The sequence below is a fragment of the Chiloscyllium plagiosum genome, chromosome 5 (genome assembly GCF_004010195.1).
Source record: "Chiloscyllium plagiosum isolate BGI_BamShark_2017 chromosome 5, ASM401019v2, whole genome shotgun sequence".
Lineage (NCBI taxonomy): Eukaryota > Metazoa > Chordata > Chondrichthyes > Orectolobiformes > Hemiscylliidae > Chiloscyllium > Chiloscyllium plagiosum.
Genome location: NC_057714.1, coordinates 119,935,872 through 119,961,167, shown reverse-complemented (window position 1 = coordinate 119,961,167; position 25,296 = coordinate 119,935,872). Strand labels below are relative to the sequence as shown.

General features: G+C 42.5%; 1 protein-coding gene across 4 annotated transcripts in view; it reads right to left on the bottom strand.

The window, feature by feature from the left end:
• Positions 1-1,082: 1,082 nt before the first annotated feature.
• si:ch73-196l6.5 (riboflavin transporter 2) overlaps positions 1,083-25,296 on the bottom strand; it is a 28,646-nt gene continuing 4,432 nt past the window's right edge. Inside the window, exons 1-4 of one of the 4 annotated variants that reach the window (XM_043690919.1) lie at positions 18,382-18,503; positions 12,261-13,365; positions 7,268-7,391; positions 1,083-2,139 (exon numbers count right to left, since the gene is read on the bottom strand). In XM_043690919.1, coding sequence (XP_043546854.1) covers positions 1,927-2,139; positions 7,268-7,391; positions 12,261-13,315 — 1,392 coding nt within the window. In that variant the 5' untranslated portion in view covers positions 13,316-13,365; positions 18,382-18,503 and the 3' untranslated portion in view covers positions 1,083-1,926. Of the gene's footprint in view, positions 2,140-7,267; positions 7,392-12,260; positions 13,366-17,672; positions 18,092-18,240; positions 18,334-18,381; positions 18,504-25,296 lie in introns of those variants that run through there. The other 3 variants (XM_043690922.1, XM_043690920.1, XM_043690921.1) reach the window with 3 other exon arrangements.

Sequence of the window (25,296 nt, the reverse complement as noted above, 5' to 3'; positions counted from 1 at the left end):
AGATGTGACAGTAACAGCTGATCAGATTATATTAACCTTCGTTGCAAAGAATTTTTCACACCTATCGTTGAAAATGAAGCTGGAGGTTTGGAGAGGAGTTTAAGAAGATGGTTTGCAGTATGAAACCAAGCTATGGAATTTCTCCATTCCAGGATGAATCTGGAATAGAAAAGAGTTTTAGCAAATGAAGGATCTGACTGCTTTGTCATCCAGGGTAAAACAGAATAATCTAGGGAGCCTGATCTTCATTTTCCCAGTATCAAAATTAAACATTTAGGTGTCAGCTATGGGTAGCTCTCCTCTGAATTATGAGATTGTGGATTCAGGTTCCAGCCCAGAGGCCTGTACCTGTGCACTAAGGCATGAAGTGCAATGTCAATGTGCTTTTTTTTTCATCGGAGATTAAACCAAGGCAGATTCTAACCTCTTAGAGGGATGTAAAAAAAAAATCCATGGCACTATAAATGGAGTTCAGGTGATTTCTCTCTGATGTGATGACCAATAAAGTCATAGAGTCACACAGCACAGTAACAGACCCTTTGGCTCACTAATAAAGTGTTTTAAGATACCTGATCCTCAAAAGGTGCTTGAGAATTGCAATTCCTTCTTGTTTGCCAAAGATGTTCAGAGAGAAATTATAAGTTGGTAGCAATTCTCTCCCTTTGAGTTAATTTCCCATTACAGATTGAGAGGTTAAATGGTAGATGGTTGGTGCATGTGATTGCACTGTATTGGAATTCAGTGCTCTTGATCACCATTGACTGTTGCTTTTCTACATTTGTATACTTTCATAGGTGAGAAAGTGAGGTCTGCAGATGCTGGAGATCAGAGCTGGAAATGTGTTGCTGGAAAAGCGCAGCAGGTCAGGCAGCATCCAGGGAACAGGAGAATCGATGTTTCGGGCATAAGCCTGAAGAAGGGCTTATGCCCGAAACATCGATTCTCCTGTTCCCTGGATGCTGCCTGACCTGCTGCGCTTTTCCAGCAACACATTTCCAGCTACTTTCATTGGTGGTCTTTGAAATGTTCTGGAATCTACAGCGTTGAATGGAAAGGAGCAAAATACTTTGTAATACCAAAGAAGGGGGAAGTTTTTTAATGGATCAAACACAAAACATCAATTTAAATTGAACCACAGTAAACATTCCAAATGCAAAGAGTGTTATTTACTCTTGACAGATACTTTATTGTGTAATATTTTGTATGCCAAGCCAGTTTGAAATAAAATCTGTCAAGTCTTTAATTAAAATCACTAAAAAATAGAAGCAGAGGATGAGTCATTAAATATTTCTTAATACACTAATGGCAAGAGTTGGGATAAAGGCAACAGAAGGGAATAAATCAGAGACCAAGGTAGAGAAAAATACAGTTTATCTCATTTAATTTTACATTTTAAAATTATGCAGCATCATACTCTGAGCAGAATACCTTCCATTTTTGCTCAAAGAGAATGGTCCCTCAAAGGTCCTTCCACTGATTCTATCCCTGCCTAGGCATACAATCTTTCATTTAATTTTACTTCCCTTCCATAGAAACAGAAGAACTAGCATTCTACGAATTGAACAAAGCAACCAATTCAAACCTTTTTTTGATAAATTAAAATTCCCAAGAACAATGCATCACTTTGGTTGCCACCCTTTTCTGAATATATGGACATGATGGGAAGAAATGATTGCATCTCTGGGGCTCTTGCTGACCTCCATTCTCACCTCTGAAATTATGACATAATACTGGGAGAAATCGCTCCAACCTCAGTAAATTCTAATGTTACCTAGGGATGGCAAATACTTGAGACAGATGCTTTGACTGACATCTGCACCGTAATCTCCCCATGGTACGAATAAATAGGTTGTAGGTCCTCCTTAATCTCCAGTCTATTGCTACCTTTTTATTTTATTTTGCCCTCCAACTGTCTGTAGGTGTCAATTACAGAAAGCACTTGGTGTTGCATGGGTCACCAGATTGAAACAGGTTGTAGATGCTGACCAGGGGGAACATGGTGAGCGCCCCCAACATAGAGCCCAGTTGCACCACTGCTCCACACCAGACGAGGGCACTGTGACCTTCATCACGCAGAATGATACCAATCATCACCTTCACGTATGACAGCGTTCCAACAAATAGGATCCATGACATGACCTGATGGGGAGAGAAAAAGTGATGCCAGTTGGACTTTCAGCTTAATATGATGTCAGCTGTGGCTCAGTGCAATCCCAAAGCAGAAGACTCCACATTCAAGCCCCACTCTACAGGTCAAGCATATAATCCAGGCCAAAACTCCCAGTATATTGATGGGGTTTTACACTTGCAAAATTGCCATTGCTCAGACCAGGTGTTAAACTGCCTTCCTAAGTGCTCTCATGATGATAAAACCTTGCAATTTTACAGCACCTTCAACATGGTGAAACATCTCAAAGCACTGCAAAAAGAGGGTAACCTCAGAATCAGATAGAATGGTTACAGCACAGGAGGAAGCCATTCAGCCCATTGTCTCTGTGCTGGCTTTCTGAAGAAAACAAAAAAATCAGAGCCATACCCCCACCTTCTTTACATAGCATTGTATTTTTATTTCCAGGTACCAATCTAATTCCTTGAGAGCCTCAAATGCCCCATTTTCAGGCAGTACCTTCAATCCAAACACTTGCTGCATATAAAAGTTTCTACACATGTCACTGTTGCTTTTTCACACCTTAGACCTTACCCTGCCAATTCTCAAATTCTTCAGTCAATTGGAAGTATCTCCCTATCTATACTGTCTAAGTTCCTCCTGATTTTGAAAACCTCTATTAAATCTGCTCCAAATCTTCTCTTCTCCTTGGAAAACAATCCCAACTTCCTCAATCTTTCTATGCAAGGTCCTCATTCCTGGAATCATTATGTGAGTCTTTCTACACTCTCTCCAATACCTTCACATCTTTACTGAAGTGTGGCATTGCAGAACTGAACGTTACACTTCAGCAAAAGCTTCTCTTTCATACAAACTTAACATCACTTCCTTGCTCATGCACTCCATGCCCCTATTTTAAAAAAGCCTAGGATACTGTATGCTTAATTAACTTCTCTCTCACCTTCAGTGATTTATACTGATATACACTCAAGGCCTTCTGCTCCTGCACCCCCTGTAGAATCCCACCGGGTATTTTGTGTCATCTCTCTGCCCTTATCCCACCAAATTAATCACTTCACAAGCCTAAAGCAAAACTAAGTTTGACACCAAATCATGCAAGATGATATTAGGACATGTGATTAAAGTAGTAGGCTTTAAGGAGCATGATCCAAATGAAGACACTATGTGAAGAAGAGCAGATAAATTCTTGACATCTAAGACAATATTCATCTTCCAACACACTGACCAGTCAAATAACCTGGCTATTGTAGAAAAAAAGTTCATTGTAACTTCTAGCTGTCTGCAAATTGGTTGTTTCTTGTGTTATAACCACCTAAAGTTAATTTTTGTATCATCCTCAAAACAGTTTAATCATGTTTATAATCAGTTCTAAACCATCAATGTTTACTTAGTGAACCTAGTACTGAACCCAGCAGAACCCTACTGAAGACAACGACTCAGTCACAAAACTCATTGAACATTATCCTTTGCTCTCTGCCAATGAGCCAATTTTGGATCCACCAGCCATTTTCCCATTAATGTCACGGAGCTCCACATTTCTTATCAGTCTGCCATGTGAGACCTTGTCAAAAGCCTTTCTAAAATCTATGTGGATTACAGCAAGCATCACAAAAATTGTTACCTCCTCAAAGTTTTGAATCAAGATACGACCTTTGCTTAAAAAACCAATGGCGACCTGTGTCTAATTAATCTAAGGCTTTCCAAATTGTACATTTCTATCTGGACTGAGTTCAACCCAAACCACCCACTTGGAAATATAAGTAACATAGAATAGCAGGGACAGGGGCTAACAGGAGTGTTGCTGGATTCTGGGTTTCAAGTACAATCTGAAGATCAAGGATACATCAAGTACTTGTGCAACTCCTGTGAATCTGATCCAAGTTGAGCTGTATAGATTGGAAATTCAGAAGAGAGATGCAAGGTGAGGAAAGTAGGAAGTTTCCTGGTGTGGCTCATATTTATTTCCATTGCTTCTAGTTTCCTCTACTATTTTTAACACTATTGCTTACCTCTCTCCTCGGTCCCTCTCTATCATTATGCCTCCTTTCAATTTTGTCTGACCCAGGTATGCTATGCTCCACAATTCCTACCCCAATGGTATAGTATTCCATGACATTCCTACACTCTTGCTGCTGTCCCAGATACAGCCAATTTCTGGATACTGTTCTGGATACTGTTCCTTCTGAGACTTTTTGGGAACTCCCAAAAGGCTCATTGAGGTACTCACAATAGTGGCCAGACTGGATGCAACTGCAATTCCGACCCTTCTGCTGAACCTCACACCCAGCTGGCCTACTAACAGTTAATCTCACCAATGTCACCAAGTTAATCTTCCCAAACTGCTAACCTTTTGAACTCTGCTACAAATCAGTTATCACTGCCACTGTCTACATCGCAATCCAAGATCTCCATTAATTTGTGCACATGGTCTTTACTTCAACATCATAGCCAGAGCAGAAACCTGTTTGAGGGATGATGATACCTTCCCACTAACTGAAGCTTTCCGCCTGGCTACGAGTTCCAGCAACCAGACTATCACAATAATGGTGGGGTTATCATCACCAAAACGTCTCTTAGATCAGCAGACTTTGCATCGTCAGGAAGGAGAGATCAAATTAGGAGTGAGACACAGCCTGAGTGACTACAGAGGAACTCGATTATGCAAAGAACACGGGCAGGGCGTATTTCATTCAGTTAATCGAATTCCGGATAATCGAATGCCGGATAACATAGTTTAGCCAAGCATCGGGACATTGTGATCTTGCTGGATAATCTGATAATCGAAGTTCCTGTATATATACACTTTGGGGATTTTGGTGACAGCGTGGGAATTTGGTGCAGAGGGATAGAGGTGGTTTCTGCTGGCTTTTACAGTTTAAGTTTAAACAGGATCAGTTAAAGCCCAGGACTGGGGACTCAGCACAAAAGGAGGAGTGAAATCACAGGAAAACAGTCATTTCATTGGTTGGTGATAACTGCTAATCTGACTAGTATAGGTAATTTCATGTTCAGAGTTAAATAGGACAAATATTAACAGAGTTATAGACAAAATAAAAAGACCAGTAGGAAATTTTTTTTAAAAATTAGTTATATAAAGTAGAGTTGCAGGGTAAGGCCAGTATTGTACCTGCATGATGTGGGAGCTGTTGAACCCCATTGTGGTTCCTCGTGACCACATCTGCAGCAAGTGCAGACCTCTTGAGGAACTCCAGCTCACAGTTGATGAGCTGGAGTTAGAGCTTCGAACATTGCAACACGTCATGGTCTGGGAGAATTACCTGGGTGCTGTGTTTCGGGAGGTAGGCACACCGCCTAAATTAACCACCTCGAATTCAGTGGTCAGGGTCAGGAGGGTGTGAGCACGAGCGAGGCAGGTAGAGGGATACCGACAGAGCGTCAGTCCATGAATATGTATGACAGGTTTTAGATTCTTGCTCCCTGTATGGATGACAGCAGGAGCTGTAGAGAGGATGAGGAAACTAATCATAGCACCATAGTACTGTGGACCATTCAAGAGGAGAGAGAATAACGAAATATAGCTGTAATCGGGAATGAACCATGAGCTAACTGGCAGAGGTTCAACAGATAAAAGAGTTAGTGCTTTGCTCAAAGATTGGTGTGAGAGAAATGGGTTCGGATTTATGGGACACTGGCATCAGTATTGGGAAAGGACCGAGCTGTTCCAATGGGACAGAGTCCACCTGGTGGGACCAGTATCCTGGTGAATATGGGGAGAAGGCAGGAGAATGAGGTTGAGAAACATATCAGCCGTGATCAAATGGTAGAGCAGACTCAATGGGCTGAATGGCCTCATTCTGCTCCTGTATCTTCTGGTCTTATAGATCTGTCCCCATTTTTGACTCCTCTACTTCCTCTCATTAATAATAAAGTATTTCTCTCCAAGACATTGTCACTCTTTTCTTCCCTCAGTTTCCACACCGAATGACCTCCTGTGCTCGATGATTTCTTGCACAGCTGCATTCCTTTAGGTATCTAATCACGGTCAGAGTCATTCCTGCAATGGCTGCTGTTCTGACCCTTGAGCAGAAGGTGCAGGAAGAAACATGGTATGGTCATTGCCATTATTGTACCCCATTAGTGGGAACTTTGCTTAGCCAGTGTCAGAGGGTCTTGAGAGCAGGGAGAGTGGCCATATCAAAACACAAGCTTTTACCATCAAGCAGCAAACATCAAGATGAACTTAACAATAAACATCAAGAAGAGTTGAAAAGTGTGGCACTGGAAAAGCACAGCAGATCAGGCAGCATCCGAGGAGCAGAAGGATCGACGTTTCGGGCAGAAGCCCTTCATCAGAATGCCTATACCCAAAACCTCAATCCTCCTGCTCCTTGGATGCTGCCTGACCTGCTGTGCTTTTCCAGTGCTACACTTTTCAATTCTGATCTCCAGCATCTGCAGTCCTCACTTTCTCCAAACTCAGGAAGAGGTACCAAGAAGTAGTTCAGTGATCCTTGGTTCTTGCCTACTTTAAGTCACTGAACTCAAAATGTTAATTCTATTTCTCTCTCCACAGATGCTGCCTGACCTGCTGAGCTTCTCCAACAATTCCTGTTATTATTTCAGATTTCCAGCATCCGCAATTCTTTGTTTTATTATAATAAGAAGTCACATCACTGGATTGAGGCAATATGGAATGTTCAGAAATTATTAATTGGCATGAATGGCAACTGAAGTATTAATGGAGTTTAAATGGAGCAAAGCAAAGAAGTATTTATTTTCAGTCAAAATGCAAAACTTCAGAGCCCCGAGAGCTGAGGAATACCATGTAGAAACTTAAAGCCAAGCGCAAAATGGAGCTGAAAGGTTTTCAAATTAAGCAAGACTGGTGAAGTCTGAAATACAAAGACTGCCAAAGTAAATATTAGGAGTCACATGGCACCATCACACCTCAGAGACTGCAAATGAGCTTTCTTGAGGAAAACAAATGTTGGTAGTGGTGTGACAAGGTAAATGTCGAGATTCCAAAGTGACTGCCCTTCTATAAAAGGAATGCCATTTGTTGTTCAGTGCTTTGGAACACCCTGTGGTGGGGGAAGGGTGCTATAGAAATGCTGGATGTGTTTTGAGGCTGATTTCAGGAGTTTCAGAACTTCAAACGTAATGTAAAACATAACTCACTATGAGGATACTGCCGGCCCGTGTCTGAACCAGCCAGGGACATGGGCTGAGGACTGCCATAACCATGATATAGGATCCCATTGCAGTACCTGTTAGTGTCAGAAATCCCATCAATCGCAGCGATCTGGAATGGAAAATGCAAAACAATAACATCACCCAGTGAGACAGAGATGGCATTCTAAGAGAGGCGTTGGCCTTGTGATATTTTTAATAGGCTATTCATCCAGAAAACCTGCCATAGAGTCGTAGAAATGTACAGCACGGAAACAGACCCTTCGGTCCAACTCATCCATACTGACCAGATATTCCAACCTAATCCCATTTGCCAGCACTTGGCCCATATCCCTCTAAACCCATCCAAATACCTTTTAAATGTTGCAATTATACCAGCCTCCACTACTTCCTTTGGCAACTCATTCCATACATGGACAATTCTATGCGGCACGGCGGCACGGTGGCACAGTGGTTAGCACTGCTGCCTCACAGCGCCAGAGACCCGGGTTCAATTCCCGCCTCAGGCGACTGACTGTGTGGAGTTTGCACGTTCTTTTCGTGTCTGCGTGGGTTTCCTCCGGGTGCTCCGGTTTCCTCCCACAGTCCAAAAGATGTGCAGGGTCAGGTGAATTGGCCATGCTAAATTGCCCGTAGTGTTAGGTAAGGGGTAAATGTAGGGGTATGGGTGGGTTTCGCTTCGGCGGGTCGGTGTGGACTTGTTGGGCCGAAGGGCCTGTTTCCACACTGTAATCTAATCTAATCTAATCTAATCTAATCTATGTGAAAATGTTGCCCCCAAGGTCCCTTTTAGATCTTTCCCCTCTCAACCTAAATCTATGCCCTCTAGTTCTGGACTCCCCACCGCAGGGAAAAGACTTTGTCTATTTATTCTGTCCATGCCCCTCATGACTTTATAAACCTCTATCTATAAGGCCACCCCTCAGTCTCCGACGCTCCAGGGAAAACAGTCCCAGCCTATTCAGCCTTTCCCTATAGCTCAAATCCTCCAACCCCAGCAACATGGGGAATGTGAGGACTGCAGATGCTGGAGATCAGAGTTGAAAAGTGTGGTGCTGGAAAAGCACAGCCAGTCAGGCAGTATCCAAGGAGCAGAAGAGTTAATGTTTTGAGCATGAGTTGTTCTTCAGGATTCATTCGAGTGCATGTGACAATAAAGGCTATTCTATTCATTGGTCATACCCCAGCTGGACTAAGTGCATTCAGCCTCGGCACTACTACTCAGGCAGCATCTAAGATTCAACGTTTCGAACGTGAGCTCTTCAACAACATTAGTTCATGGTCAAACATTGACTCTCCTACTCCTCGGATGCTGCCTGACCAGCTGTGCTTTTCCAGTACCACACTTTTCAACTCAAATCCTGTCAAGGCAAATGGTGAAATTTAAATCAATTTCTTTAAAATCTGGAATTAAGAGTCTAATGAAACTGTTGTGGATTGTTTGAAAAACCTTTCTGGTTCACTAATGTCTTTTAGGGAAGGAAGCTGCTGTCCTTATCTGGTCTGGCCTACATGTGACTCCAGACCCAAGGCAATATGGCTGACTCTTAAAACATCCTCTGGGCAATTACAGATGGGCAATAAATGCTGGCCAAGCCAGCATCACCCACATCCTGGGAAAACTGGATGGCAGCCCATTGTATGCCAATCTGTACTGGGCCAGTTAGCTCCAAGATCCTACTCTGCTGAGGATATGCAGGTCCTGGGCCTCCTCCACCGCCGCTCCCTCACCACCCAATGCCTCGAGGAAGAACACCTCATCTTCCACCTCGGAACACTTCAACCCCAGGGCATCAATGTGGACTTCACCAGTTTCCTCATTTCCCCTCCCCCCACCTTACCTCAGTTCCAACCTTCCAGCTCAGCACTGTCCTCATGACCTGTCCTACCTGCCAATCTCCCTTCCCACCTATCCGCTCTACCCTCCCCTCTGACCTATCATCTCCATCCCCACCCCCATTCACCTATTGTACTCTTTACTACCTTCTCCCCAGCCCCACCCCACCCCCATTTATCTCTCCACCCTGGAGGCTCCCTGCCTCTATTCCTGATGAAGGGCTTTTGCCTGAAACATTGATTTTCCTATTCCTCGGATGCTGCCTGACTTGCTGTGCTTTTCCAGCACCACCTGATCTAAACTCTAAGATTTATCTGTCCTTTCTGTCAGGAGCAATCTTGACATGCCACTTCCTACATTTTGGGGCTTCCAAATGTTTTGCAGAGAACAGTTTTGTCTAGAACAACCTATTTTCACTGAATGAGTCCAAGGACTCTGGAGTCAGCTGAACTATTCTCCAGCCCACCCAATCTTTAGGCTGGAGAGAGGAAACAAAGCAGAAGGAATGGGGGTATTCAGTGATACAGAGATATACAGTCATATGGTGGAATAGAGCGAGCACGCACCGAGTACTGCATCAGAGTGGAGCAAGCCAGCCAATTCCCGGAGTGAGTCCTGGATGGAGGCCCGCATGTGGAGGCAGTGTGACCTCATTCTCTAGGGCCAGCAAGCACAGACGAAGACTTAAGTATTTACCGTCACTTTCATTAACGTTTGGGACAACTGTTCCATGCTACTCGACTTTTTAAAAATGCTGTAATTATACTTATAAGTATCTGTACCTAAGTACCCAGTAGCTAAGATGACACTGAAAGTTGACATTACGAACCTTTCATTCGAGTGCACATGACAATAAGGGCTATTCTATTCCTTGGTAAGACCCCAGCTGGACAAACTGCATTCAGCTCACGCACTACAACTCTGGTAGTTTTGGAATGGATACAGGGCAAATTCTTTTTAAAAAAGATATATTTGGTCATGCCTGGACATCACTGGCTGTGTTGCACATTAGGGTGATAATAAGGGTTCAAAAACTAAATCAGGAGAACAGGTTGAGGGGTGATATGATGAAAGTAGTTAAAATGTTTAGGATTCAACAAAGTCAACATTGAGGAATTATTTCTTCTGATCAGGAAATCTCAAAGAAGTCAAGAACACGGAGAAGATGCCACAATCAGATCAACTCATGAGTAGAATCAAGAAGCCAAATTATTTAGCCCTGCTCCTCATCATACATTCACTTGTTCATATGGAAACGTAACAAAAAAAAAGGCACTCTGATTTGGTTCCAGATCATTTTATTTCTATACCCGACTATTGGCTAGTTTGATGTTGAACCTCAGCCCTTTTCTGAAGAGTGGTGACCCCCAGGTTAAACTACCATCAGTCATTTCCCTCTGTAATGACAGAGCACTTCCATTCCTATGGTCTGGCAGGACTATGGTGACTTTACCTTTACTGACTAAAGCCTACTATCATATGTCTGCACATACCAGCTCCATGGATGTAGGCAAACAAAGTCATATGTGATGTCAAAATGACCTGCAGTGCCACTTTACTACCACAAGATGGAGACCATGAGCTTTGATTCTTTACAGAGCCTGGTTACTGCCCCCACATGGAGGAGGAATAGTATTGTCATATAGACAAAGTCAGAAGTCACGCGTCACCAGGTTATAGCCCAATAGGTTTATTTGAAATCACAAGCTTTTGGAGTATAGCCCCTTTGTCAGGTGACCCACCTTAACCCTATACACCAAAAGCTTGTGATTTCAAATAATTTGTTGGACTATAACATGGCATCGTGAGACTTCTGACTTTGTCCACCCCAGTCCAACACCAACATCTTCACATATTATCATAGTGGGCAATATATAACCAAACCTGTATTAGCACAGCAATGTTAATACAACAGCTATATGAAAGAATGGTTCAGGTAAGTCCCCACGATGAGGCAGGGGAAGGGATGGGAGGGAGGTATGATTAAGAATTTTAAATCGGTGAAAATATTGCTTTTTTATATCAGTGGGTTTCAGGGCCAGCGAATGTTCCTCAGGATTTCTCATTAACATTTTTAAAACAGGCATTTGCAGTGCAATTAAGAGCCTGACTTAAATACAACAGTTGCCAATTATGTTGGCTAAGCTTGAGATCTTGTAGTGAAAGGCAATTCCAACAGCTGGCTCTACAAGTGAAATGCCTTTTACTGTACTCCTTGTGGGTCAGCAGGAGTGACCAGATGTGAACAGCCCATGGGTTTAAAACAAAATATTCCTCTCCTCAATTCTTGTTCTTCAGTCACCATAGAAGATGGTTCTTATAACATTCTGAATTAATAATTAATTAATTAATGTCTGAATAGTCAATATGATCTTTTGCTTTGACAACATGAGAAGGGTCAGTGATGGGTTTTTCAGATCATTTCTTTCTTTTGGGTCTGAAATTTCTTTTCTGGAATTTTTATGCCTGCTCCAAATGACTTCATGGGTTCATACAGGGTGGCAGCGGGGATAGGAGGGGAAGGAAGTGTTAGGGAAAGAGTGTCTGTCAGCAGGTTGATTCTATGACTGGGCATTTTCTGAGTCACACAGCATGGAAACAGATCCTTTGGTCCAACTCACCAATGCTGACCAGATCTCCTATAAAAATTTAGTCTCATCTGTCAGCATTTGGCCCACATCCCTGTAAGTTTTTCCAATTCATGTATATCTACACTCCAGTGGAAAAAGTCCCAACCTATCCAAGCTTTCTTTATAACTTAAACCTTCCACGCCTGACGACATCCTAGTAAATCTCTTCTGAGTCCTCTCTAGTTTAATAATATCCTTCCTATAGCAAGCTACTCCTGGTGTCGTGGTGGTGAAACCGTATCAATGGACCACACGGGGCTTTCCTGCCCATCAGCTTTGAACATTTGCAGCCCAGATATCATGCACTAAAATGGGATTTTGGGAAATTGATCAATAAATCTGGTCCTTTGTGAGCTGACAACAGGAACAGCCACAAAATAATGCCATAAGACTCAGCGGTTGGAGTCTGCCTGGTCAAGGTGTGACTCTGTACCTACAAACAGTGTTGGACTCTCAACCAGGAATTGGTGTAGCTTGTATTTCAATACAGGTGTTAACAGGAACAACAGCTTACCGGTTTGTGTAGAACATGGCAATGAAACAGGCCAGTGGATTGGCCATGGCACCAAGGGCAGCGGACAAGTGATAGGCCAAATTCCCATATGGTAGGCATGAGTAAGACTGGACAGAAGGAAGGACAGCATTGGTCAGTGCATTTACCCATCCTAGGATTAGGAAGATCAGGACCATCTCTGAGCGGGAGTACTTCCCAGTCCCAAAAATGGCTTTCACCCTGGCTTCATGTTGACTGTCTGAAGGACTGATCATGGGTCTCTGTTCTGTCACCTCTATTTTGTTCAATTCTGCCCCTCCGTTGGCAGCCTCTGTCTGTTTAACATATTTACTGGTTGTTCGCTGTTGACGGGACTGTGGGAGGTAGTTGAGAAGAATAAATGCCACCAAGCATAGCGCCATCACACCGCTGAGGAAAAAGAAGAAAATCTCTGGCGGGAAGTTGGCTGGCTGGTATCGAGCTACAATACTGTAATTGTTGCTGCCATCACCAGTCAAGTTTGATGACACGTTGCCGGTTGTGCTTTTGGTGGTGTTGACACAACTAACAACTCCGACACCTTGGCCTAATGCGACAAGGCCCGGGACCAGCCCACTGAGGCCCTCTCCGATGAAATAACTGGTCAGGTACTTGGGCTGCAGGCGGGTCATGAAGGGCAGGAAGGTCACTGAAGATGTACAGTCCACCAACGAGAGGAAAAACGCCAAGACCAGGAGTGCCGTGCTGTGCACTGCACCAGCCAATATGCTGGTCACTTTCCAGAAGAAAGGCAATAGAAAGGAAGCTGCAATGCCTAAGCAGACAATGGCATAGATCACAGCAGACTCATTCAGCTTTCTGGGTGAAAACCTGTGCATCAATGTGACAAACAAAGGCCCCACATTAGCAAACTGGATGATGATGGTGAGGTACGATGGGAGGTACCAGCCCTCGGGTATTTCTGGCACAATAAGAGGTAGTTCTACCCAGAGGCCGTTGATCGCTATCCAGGACCCCATTCCAAAGACAGCAGCCAATATATGGACAATCGATGCCATGGTAATGGCTGGATTCATCGATTACTCAAAAGATCTCCAACAGTGTCCACTCAGTTGCCAAAGCTCTCCTTCAAAAACAAAAGAGAAACAAAGTCAGTAAAACATCGAGTTGCTGAGGAGTTCCAACAGTAAACAAATGAAAATTGGACTATTTACGATTGCGAGCTCTAAGAATTTTCTATTCTGGGTGTCCAGTAACAACAAGCATTCCCTGGGTCAGGCAGAACACAAGCAAACAGGGAGACAGGTTCCTTCCACTCTGTTACAAAAAAATGTTTTAACTCTTTTTTTCCCCCCAATCCTACCCACCCCAGAACAACTGCAGAGACTGCCCCTGTTTTCTGAGTTTAACAATGGTTTAAAAATTGCAGGACGCTTCGTGATGAGTTCACGTACTATTACTCTAAAAGAAATAATAATTTGTTAAATGAAAGAGATGTGCTGTGAGTTCTGAACCTCTACAAATTGCTGAACCATTCATACTGTTAGCTTTGACAAAAAGAAAAATATTACCATTATAGGGCTGGTAGATCACACCAAAGTTCCCAATGATAATGAGGTTTATAGTCCCTAGCACAAAACTCAACCTTTGAGATGCAGAGAGGGAAAATAAACACTCCAGCTCCAGCTGGTGGCAACTCTTTCCCAATTGAGTGCACACAGATTAAACCAGAAAATATGACCCATCACAGAGCCCCAACCTACCTCCCTCCCTCCAGTAGGGGGTCACTTGATAACAATAAAACCAGGATTCTTCTATTCTGTCCAAGATGCGGAGGTCGACAACAATATTATGCCTGAAATCACACAACCTCTGCAGAGACCAGGCGTTGAAGTCATGAACTTATAACAACTGAGACAGATAGATAAGAAATGCAAAATAGGAGCCACAGTAGAATGTTGAGGTCCTCTACATTGACATGCATCACAACTGATGTTTGACTTCGACTCCACACTTTCCCATCCGATTCCCATATCCTAGGATTTCCTTAGAATCAAAGAAATCTATTTATCTCAACCTTGAGTACACTCAATGACCAAGCATCCACAAGCCTCTGGAGAATCTGCAAAGATTCACAATTCTCTGAGAACATAGATTTCCCTTCATCTTCGTTTTAAATGACTAACTCCTTACTTGGAGATTGTGACCCCAAGTCTTTGACTCTTCAATCAGGGGAAACAGACCCTGATGAACAATCTATGAATGTTATGGAGCTCAATGAGACTAACTCTCAGTTACAAATCTCCAGAGAATAGAAGCTTATTTAAATTCATTCTCTCATTACGGGACACCTATCTTCCCAAGAATCAATGCAGTGAGCCCTGGCCGCACTCCTTCCTTAATGAGAAGACCTGCCATCCCCTTCCCAAGATGCATTATCTGAACAAAATGCTACATCGCAGAAACATACAAAATCTCTACTGAGATGACAAACTAGGACATAATGAAATGGGTACATTACAACAGTTTATAATGCATAGGCATGCAATAATGCACGCTCATGGGCAAATCAGTGGCACTGACACAGGCAAAGCTGCAATTAATTAATAGAATTTATAGGGATTTGGCCGACTTTTCATTCCCTCTACATTTACTCCCCCCCACATAACACTAACCCTTAAACATTGGTCAGGTTGAAAAAAAAATCTCTTCTTCCCTACATGAACAGTGTTGGCTGATTTTAGCTCTGTCACTTAAACAAAAGAAATTACTACAGTTTCACTAAAAACACAATTTCTACATCTCGAATAAATATATAACAATCTTTAGTTTTATTTCTTTATCACTACTTATTGTGCCATTACCTTCCTTATCATTCGTCTCTATTTAAATTTTAAATGCTAAAAGACTTTTCAATCTTCTCAAATACTCTATTAGTCCCTATCAATTTTTGAAGCTTTATATTTCCATTAATCTGCCTCTCCTTTACATTTCTAATGATCAAATCATAGAATTTTATAAAAGAGATGTTTGGTTCATCAAGCTGACTCTGAAACAGGAATTGATGAAACGCGTTGCCTCTTTCTCCCTACAGCTCTTCAAATACTCCTTTATAAATTCCCCTTTCAATTTTCTTTTACTGTCCATTCAGGCAGTGTCATCCAGACTATGACAATGCACTGTTTCAATAAAACATTCTCCTCACCTTCCTCCAGGTTCTTTTGCAAATTATCGTAAAAAAGGAGCAGGTTGTGTTACTTCTCAAACACACCACCCTCCCACCCCGTCAAGTTCAACAGCTCCCAGAGAGAAAGAATCACCCTTACCTCACCTAACTCCTTGTCGATTACAACCTTTCTCCAAGCCACAGACTCGAGTCAGATATTAAGTAGACAGAAGATGCAGCGAGAGAGAGGCATCACCACTGCACAACAGCTTATTCCCTGAATCAGGGAAAGCTAGCCTCCCCTATGCCCTCCAACAACCAAGGCCAAACCAGATGTACTTAATGTACCAGCAACAAGGGTAATCAGTTGTTTCAAGGATACGTATCTTTAGTAACACTCATAACATGCTGATACAAATATAACAAACTTTGTGATATGTTGATCAAAAAAATCCTTGAAAACTGCAGCATGTGCAGGTTCAGGAGACTGGGTGAAAGGAATATGTTCTCCACTGTCCCTGCGTCTTGTATAATCATTTATCTACTTACCCAGGAAAGCAAAAAAGGTCATTGTTTCTGCCAGACGAGGTATGAATCACAGTGGGTGAATGAATATCTGATTTATCCTTTTCATCTGTATCAATAAACCTCATTTAGTTCTGCTGTCCTTCATGTTATGTACCTTTGTGGATTATCATTGAGTGAGGGCCCAGACCATTATTCAACTTCTCTGCTTTTCCTGCCAAAGGGCATAACCTCTCATTTTCCCATATTATATTCTAGTAAGTTTTTTTGCCCATTCACTTAACCAATTTATATCCTTCCACATTTGTGTCATGTTCACTACATTCCTACCCACCTGCTTTTGTGACATCCACAAACTTGGCTGTGGTATATTCACTTCCCTCATTCAAGTCAGCAACATATATTATAAATGATTGTGGCCCCAGCATTGATCTCTGGAGCAATCCACTGACAGATTTACCATCCTGAACACAACCCTTTATTCCAACTCTGTCTTCTATTGATTACTAGTCCTCTACGGTAATACATTGCCAGGACCATGAGCTCTTACTGCATTAAGTAGTCTAACATGCGGTACCTTATCAAATGCCTCCTAGAAACTCTAATATAGTACATTTACTGGTTCCCCATTACCTATCTTGCAATGATAGATCCTCTAAGAATTCAATTAAATTTGTCAGGCTTCCCCTTCATGAAGCCATGCTGACTCTGCTACTGCATCCTTTACAATAGACTACCATTTTCCCAGTACCAGATGTTAAGATTACTACTGAACTTTGCTATATTGTATATTTATTTCTTTCAGTCCAATTCTTAACTTCCTTAGTTAACTATGGTTAACTAAGCTTAGCTCCTTCCTAGAATCCTTCTTCCGTCTTGGAAGAAGAGTGGAAGCCTTTACCCTAAATCCAACCTTGTTCCTTTCTGTTCCCATAAACCTTAGCCTCAACCATCAACCCTTTGTCAATGAATATCTGTTGCCTTCCAATTTCTCAGGCACCTACTCTTTTAGACTTTATAACTCACCATTTTCCTACTTTCGAAAACTCTATCACACCTCCAACTTTTTCCAGCTCTGATGAAAGATATTCACTTTTATTCTCTCTCCAAACCTGCCGTTTGACCTGTTTTGATTCATTAACTTCCTTACTCAATCTGGGTGATGAGTGATTCCAATTCACACCAACCTTTAACTGATCTAGATTTCTCTCGATTTACCAGGGAACCAGGAGTGAGCCACATCCAAGAATGATTCCTTTTTAAAATTGTCCACCCCCATCGTTTTCCTGAGCAGCAGGAAAATCGATTGATGCATCTCTCAGTCAATACAGATGTCTCTGAATCCCCCTCCTTCCAGTATACAATCTATAATATACTCATGTTTAACAAATGTTTACATGTACAACAATTAGGAATGTAAGAACATCGGAGCAGGAGTCCATGCATCAAGCCTTCCTCATCATTCTATACAATAACAGTAATAGTACAATTATTACAGTACAATCAATAATATAATCAATCAATCTCTTAAGGTCCTTTCCCACACTATCCCCATATTCCTTAATGACACTAGTATTTATAAATCTCTTTCTATTATAAATATGCTCAAAGACTGAGCTTTCACAGTCCGAAGGTAGCGATTCCCAAACATACACAACCCTTTGAAAGTTTGAGCTGACATTTTGTTACACTGCATTTTGACTAGAAACGGGACACTTTTTTTACGATTAAGAAAACGTTACCTTGTCTTATATTAATGTATCATTTGATTGCGTTTCCAAACCCTCCTGTTTGGTTTCAATCCCTGAATCAGGGCTGAAATAACCCTGTGATATTAACCTACCCACCTCTCCCTCCCGGTTGGTGGTTGGACAGCGGGAACGCCAGTCACTATCCAGCCCCTTTACATCTCTCCTGCTCAGAAATGACAGGAGAGCAGCTTCCTTAGATCAGGAATGAACGGAACAGATACAAAGTCGTTCTTTTGTAGCAAGTCGTGTACTGAATCTTCCCAAAAAGGGGGTGCAGCCACAACACTTAGGAACCAGCCCCCACTCCCTCATTTTCACTTCCTATTTCTTCTCAATCGGGAATGTCCTCTGACACACTTCGAGCTAATTTATTTTTAGAAAACAAACACGTTTAAAACATTAAATTATATGTTAAATTATTCTAACACGACCCGACACAGACCGCGCCCGCTCCACTCTCCCTCTGGTACAACCACATTCTCTCCAGTTCAAATCAAACAAGGAATTAGATACAGCGATTAAGGTCTTAGCCCAGTTTCAGGGTGATATTGTGACGGACCAGGAAGCTTTAGAAACGGCTTCGCTCCGGGTCATTGTAACCATGGGGACGGTTCTTTAAACACGTTTCCCCCCCCAGTCCGGACTCCACAAAATATTCAGTGTAAGACGACATAATGGAGGCTGAAGGAAAACCACTCACAGGGCGTCAATCCCATCCACATGGTATGAAGAGGAAGCGTTTGCAATGAATGAAGAATTGTCCTGCCCACTTCCCCAACAAGGCAGCGGGCGATGACTCAGCATTCTTGCTGGCTTCAAGTGACAGCAGAGACACAGCGCCGTGTATTCTTCCCGGTACACAAAGCGTTAAGGGGATAAACAGTTTTCAATTAGGAAACAAGAGACAGGATGGCCCATATTTCGTCAATCTATTGTTTTTTAAAAAAAACCCTCAGTTCCATTGCGACATTCAAGTGCATCTGCAATGACGCAAGCTCCAACTATTTTTTTTAAAAATTCATTCACAGGATGTGGGCATCACTGGCTGGGCCAGCGTTTATTGCCCAGAGGACAATGCAGAGTCAACCACATTGCGGTGGTTTTGGAGTCACAAAGAGTCCAGAGCAGGTAAGGATAGCAGTTTCCTTCCCTAAAGGGCATTAGTGAACCAGATGGGGTTTTCCAACAATGTTTTCATGATCACCATTTGACTCTTAATTCCAGATTTTATTTCATTGAATTCAAGTTTCCCATCTGCCACAGTGTCCCCAGACTGCGTTTCTGGATTAATAGTCTGGCGATAGTACCACTAGGCCATCCCTTCCCCACGACTGCTTTGTCTTTAATTGAAACAAAATGGCCATATCTTGTAAAATATCAGCTTCTGGATTCTAATTTTACCTTTAAACTGTTGTGGACACATCCTTGCTGAAAAAAAAGGAACACAAGGCTCCATAAGGGGATAATAGTCACTGCATCATTTTATTGGGGTTGGATAGTGATTGCGTTTCCACTGCCACTGAACTCGAAACGTTAGCTCTAACTTTCTCTCTCTGCACATATTGCCAGACCTGCTGAGTTTCTCCAGTCTTTCTGTTTTTGTTTGTTTATCTTTTGGTTACTTCTTCCTTGCAGATCTGAGACTGTAACATAAAAACTTAGCATCATAAGTCACTTAACTCCTGTGGATCTTAACACTGACTTTCTTGAAATTTTCCTCCTTGCTTCACGCCTGCCACTTTACCACAGTGTATTTGTTTTCAGCTGTCAGGGCTACCGATGCGAGTCAGCTGTGATCTCACCACATGCTTAATCCTTCCTTTTCCAATTCCCTTTATTACCAAATAGTTCAATAATTTTTTTCAGCTGAGTTGCTTGCATAGCTCCCTGGAAATTAATCTTGATTTCCTAGATTTGGCACACCCTTGGGAGGTAGGCAGCAACTAACATTTCCCGTAATGAGTGCAGAGGCCAGTCATTCTGAATCTGTCGTACCAGGAAATGATTTCATAAGATTGTGAAACTTGGAGCAAGTTAAACCAAGGACTGCAGATGCTGGAAACCAGAGTTTAGATTAGAGTGGTGCTGGAAAAGCAGAGCATCCGAGAAGCAGGAAAATCGACGTTTCGGGCAAAAGTCCTTCAGAAGTAGGCCGTACAGCCCAGCCATTCAATGGGACCGTGGTTGACTGGATAATCTTCTACTTTTCTTATCTTTTCCCATAACCCTTGATTCCCTTACAGATTAAACATCTGTCTATCTCAACCCTTTAAATGTACTTCACAACACAGCCTCAGCAACCCTGTGTGGTAAAGAATTCCACAGATTCACCACCCACAGGATTAAAAGAAACTTCTTCATCTCTATTAAACAGGAACCCCCTACTCTAACATCACACCGCCTGACCCTAGACTCTCACAAGGGGAAACAACCTCTCTGCATCTACCCTGTCAACCCCAGAAAGAAGTTTATCTTTCAATATGATCACATCATTCTTCTAAGCTACATGGGAGCATGGATAGGGTCAATAGCCAAGGTGTTTTCTCAAGGGTATGGAGTTTAAGGTGAGAGAGGAAAGATTTAAAAGGGAGCAAAGGGGAAACTTATCCAGGCAAGAAAGTGGTGCGTGTATGAAATGACTTACCAGAGGAAATGATGGAGGCTGGTACAATTGCAACATTTAAAATGCATCTGGATGGATACATGAATGGGAAGTATTTAACTGAAACAAAATGGCCATATCTTGTAAAATATAATGAATGGGAAGTGTTTAGAACATATGGGCCAAATGCTGGCAAATGGGCCTATATTAATTTCCGATATCTGGCCCAGACAAATTGCACCAAAATGTCTGTTTCTGTACTATACATCTCTATGATAATATGTATAGGACCAACCTACAGGTCTTGTCGTAAATCCCTCCATACCCCAGGATCAATTTAATGAAACTCTTCTGGACTGTCTCCTTAGATAAGGCAACCAAAACTGTTCACAGTATTTCTAGTTGTGGTTTGTTTTGTGACTTGCATAGTTTTAGCAAAACCTCCCGATTGTATTTATTAATATTAATTAAATTCCCTGAGCACTCAGTGAAGCTACTTGTCCTAATTCTCTTTGCAAAATCCTATGGAATTGTGGAAAATTTGCATACCTTTCCCATATTAGGCAGTTTACAGGTCACATGGTGGGATAATATTGCTCAGCCTGAAAGCTCAGTAATCTCAACAAGTATTGAATATATCAGAAAATTCTACAACAAAAAGGAAAAAAAAACCTAAACAAATATTCCCTTGTTATTAAAGACCCCCACCGATAGCTCACTTTAGAGCAGGATTGTAATGTGGTGGTAATGTTCCTGAATACATCATCCACAGAATCTGGCAAATACTCTGAGGGCGAGAGTTCAAATTCGACCATGAGGCAGTAGAATTTTAAAAGTTACACATAATTCGGGATTTAAACCTACTGTGTTGGCAATCGTGAAATCATTATCAATTGTCTCTTCTTTTTAAAAGCTTGATTCACTAATGTTCTCCTGGGAACTCTTGAACATGGAATTTCGAAACTGCCTGGCTAATCTATTCGTGGTTAACAAATCATAAGACATCTTGTGCTTGAGTACAAAAACCCGGAATTTATTCTGAACCTTTCCAAAGCTCTGATTGGACCACAACTACAGAATCAAGCCCAATCCTGGCTGTCACACTTCATGAAATTCACTTTATGTGTTCTTAATATAGAGCAGATTTATCAGAATGGTTCCGGGGATAAGGGACCAGTTAGGTTGGAAAATAGAGGCAGTCATCTCCTTGTTTCAAGGCTGAAGAACTATGGTTCAGCTGCATTTAGAATACTGCGGACAGTTCTGGTCGCCACATTCCCAAAAGCATGCGGATGCTTTGGAGAGGGTGTGGAGGAGGTTCACCAGGATGTTGCCTGGTATGGAGAGAGGTTGAATAGGTTAGGATTATTTTCATTAGAAAGATGGAGATTAAGAGGGGATCTGATTGAGGTCTACAAAATCATGAGAGGTATAGGCAGGGTGGAAAGCAAGAAGCTTTTTCCCAAAGCGCGGAACTCAATTACTAGGGCTCATGAGTTCAAAGTGAGAGGGGAAAGGTTTAGGGGAGATATATGAGAGGTATAGACAGGGTGGAAAGCAAGCTTTTTCCCAAAGCGCGGAACTCAATTACTAGGGCTCATGAGTTCAAAGTGAGAGGGGAAAGGTTTAGGGGAGATATGCATGGAAAGTTCTTCATGCAGAGGGTCGTGGTGGCCTGGAATGCGTTACCAGCAGAGACGGTAGGGGCGGGAACGATAGCATCAATTAAGATGTATCTAGACAGATACATTAATGGGCAGGGAGCAAAGGGATACAGATCCTTAGAAAATAGGTGGCAGGTTTAGATAGAAGATATGGATTGGTGAAGGCTTGGAGGGCCTGTTCCTGTGCTGCAATGATCTTTGTTCTTTTTGTTCTCTTTAAGGGAAATCTGATAGATGTACAAAATGATGGGCAGTACTGGTAAGGTAGATTTTAAAAAAAAGCTGTTCCCATTAGCTCATGTATATTTAGCATATTGGGCAAGAGGTGAGGAGAAACGTTTTTTAAAAACACATCAAGCAGTTAAGACTTGGAATTCACCCTCTACAAGGTGGAAATGGAGGTAATCAATAATTTTAAATGGAAATTAAATAATTTGTCATTTTCAATGCAAGGGGCTTAACAGGGATGGCAGATGTACTCAGGTCATGGTTAGGAACATGAGACTGGGATATTATAGCAATTACAGAAACATGGCTCAGGGATGAGCAGGACTGGCAGCTTAATGTTCCAGGATACAAATGCTACAGTAAGGATAGAAAGGGAGGCAAGAGAGGAGGGGGGAGTGGCGTTTTTGATAAGAGATAGCCATTACAGCTGTGCTGAGGGAGGATATTCCTGGAAATACATCCAGGGACGTTATTTGGGTGGAACTGAGAAATAAGAAAGGGATGATCACCTTATTGGGATTGTATTATAGACCCCCTAATAGTCAGAGGGAAATTGAGAAACAAACTTGTAAGGAGATCTCAGTTATCTGTAAGAACAATAGGGTGATTATGGTCGGGGATTTTAACTTTCCAAACATAGACTGGGACTACCATAGTGTTAAGGGTTTAGATGGAGAGGAATTTGTTAAGTGTGTACAAGAAAATTTTCTGATACAGTATGTGGATGTACCTACCTCACAGGTGCAAAACTTGACCTACTCTTGCGAAATAAGGCAGAGCAAGTGACTGAGGTGTCAGTGGGGAGCAACTTGGGGCCAGCGACCATAATTCTATTCGTTTTAAAATAGTGATGGAAAAGGATAGACCAGATCTAAAAGTTGAAGTTCTAAATTGGAGAAAGGCCAATTTTGACGGTATTAGGCAAGAACTTTCGAATGCTGATTGGGGGCAGATGTTCGCAGGTAAAGAGATGACTGGAAAATGGGAAGTCTTCAGAAATGAGATAACGAGAATCCAGAGAAAGTATATTCCTGTCAGGGTGAAAGAAAAGGGTGGTAGGTATAGGGAATTTTGGATGAGTAAAGAAATTGACGGTTTGGTTAAGAAAAAGAAGGAAGCATATGTAAGGTATAGACAAGATAGATCAAGTGAAAACTTAGAGTATAAAGGCAGTAGGAGTATACTTAAGAGGGAAATCAGGAGGGCAAAAAGGGGGCATGAGGTAGCTTTGGTAAATTGAGTTAAGGACAATCCAAAGGGTTTTTACAAATACGTTAAGGACAAAAGGGTAACAAGGGAGAGAATAGGGCCCCTCAAAGATCAGCAAGACGGCCTTTGTGTGGAGTTACAGAAAATGGGGGAGATACTAAATGAGTATTTTGCATCAGTATTTACAGTGGAAAAGGATATGGAAAATATAGACTGTAGGGAAATAGATAAAAACAATGACTGCAGATGCTGGAAACCAGATTCTGGATTAGTGGTGCTGGAAGAGAAGCAGTTCAGGCAGCATCCGAGGAGCAGAAAAATTGACGTTTCGGGCAAAAGCCCTTCATCAGGAATGAAGGCAGAGAGCCTGAAGGGTGGAGAGATAAGCTAGAGGAGGGTGGGGGTGGGGAGAAAGTAGCATAGAGTACAATAGGTGAGTGGAGGAGGGGATGAAGATGATAGGTGAGGGAGGAGGGTGGAATGGATAGGTGGAAAAGAAGATAGGCAGGTAGGACAAGTCATGGGGACAGTGCTGAGCTGGAAGTTTGGAACGAGGGTGAGTTGGGGGAAGGGGAAATGAGGAAACTGTTGAAGTCCACATTGATGCCCTGGGGTTGAAGTGTTCCAAGGCGGAAGATGAGGCGTTCTTCCTCCAGGCGTCTGGTGGTGAGGGAGTGGCTGTGAAGGAGGCCCAGGACCTCCATGTCCTCGGCAGAGTGGGAGGGGGAGTTGAAATGTTGGGCCACAGGGCGGTGTAGTTGATTCCTGATGAAGGGCTTTTGCCCGAGACGTCGATTTTACTGTTCCTCAGATGCTGCCTGAACTGCTGTGCTCTTCCAGCACCACTAATCCAGAATGTAGGGAAATAGATGGTGACACCTTGCAAAATGTTCAAATTACAGAGGAGGACGTGCTGGATGTCTTGAAATGCATAAAGGTGGATAAATCCCCAGAACCTGATCAGGTATACCCGAGAACTCTATGGGAAGCTAGAGAAGTGGTTGCTGGGCCTCTTGCTGAGATATTTGTATTATTGATAGTCACAAGTGAGGTGCCGGAAGACTGGGGGTTGGCAAACGTGGTGCCACTGTTTAAGAAAAATGGTAAGGACAAGCCAGGGAACTATAGTCTGGTGAGCCTGACCTCGGGGGTGGGCAAGTTGTTGGAGGGAATCCTGAGGGACAGGATGTATATGCATTTGGAAAGGCAAGGACTGATTAGGGATAGTCAACATGGCTTTGTGCGTGGGAAGTCACATCTCACAAACTTGATTGAGTTTTTTGAGGAAGTAACAAAGAGGATTAATGAGGGCAGGGCGGCAGATGTGATCTATGTGGATTTCAGTAAGACGTTCAACAAGGTTCCCCATGGGAGATTAATTAGCAAGGTTAGATCTCACGGAATACAGGGAGAACTAACCATTTGGATACAGAACTGGCTCAAAGGTAGAAGACAGAGGGTGGTGGTGGAGGATAGTTTTTCAGACTGAAGGCTTGTGACCAGTGGAGTACCACAAGGATCGGTGCTGGGTCCTCTACTTTTTGTCACTTACATAAATGATTTGGATGTGAGCATAATAGGTACAGTTAGTAAGTTTGCAGATGATACCAAAATTGGAGGTGTAGCGGACAGCGAAGAGGGTTACCTCAGATTACAACAGGATCTTGTCCAGATTGGGTAATGGGCAGAGAAGTGGCAGATGGAGTTTAATTCAGATAAATGCAAGGTGCTGCATTTTGGGTAAGCAAATCTTAGCAGGATGTATACACTTAATTGTAACGTCCTAGGGAGTGTTGCTGAACAAAGAGACCTTGGAGTGCAGGTTCATAGCTCCTTGAAAGTGGAGTTGCAGGTAGATAGGATAGTGAAGGTGGCGTTTGGTATGCTTTCCTTTATTGGTCAGAGTATTGAG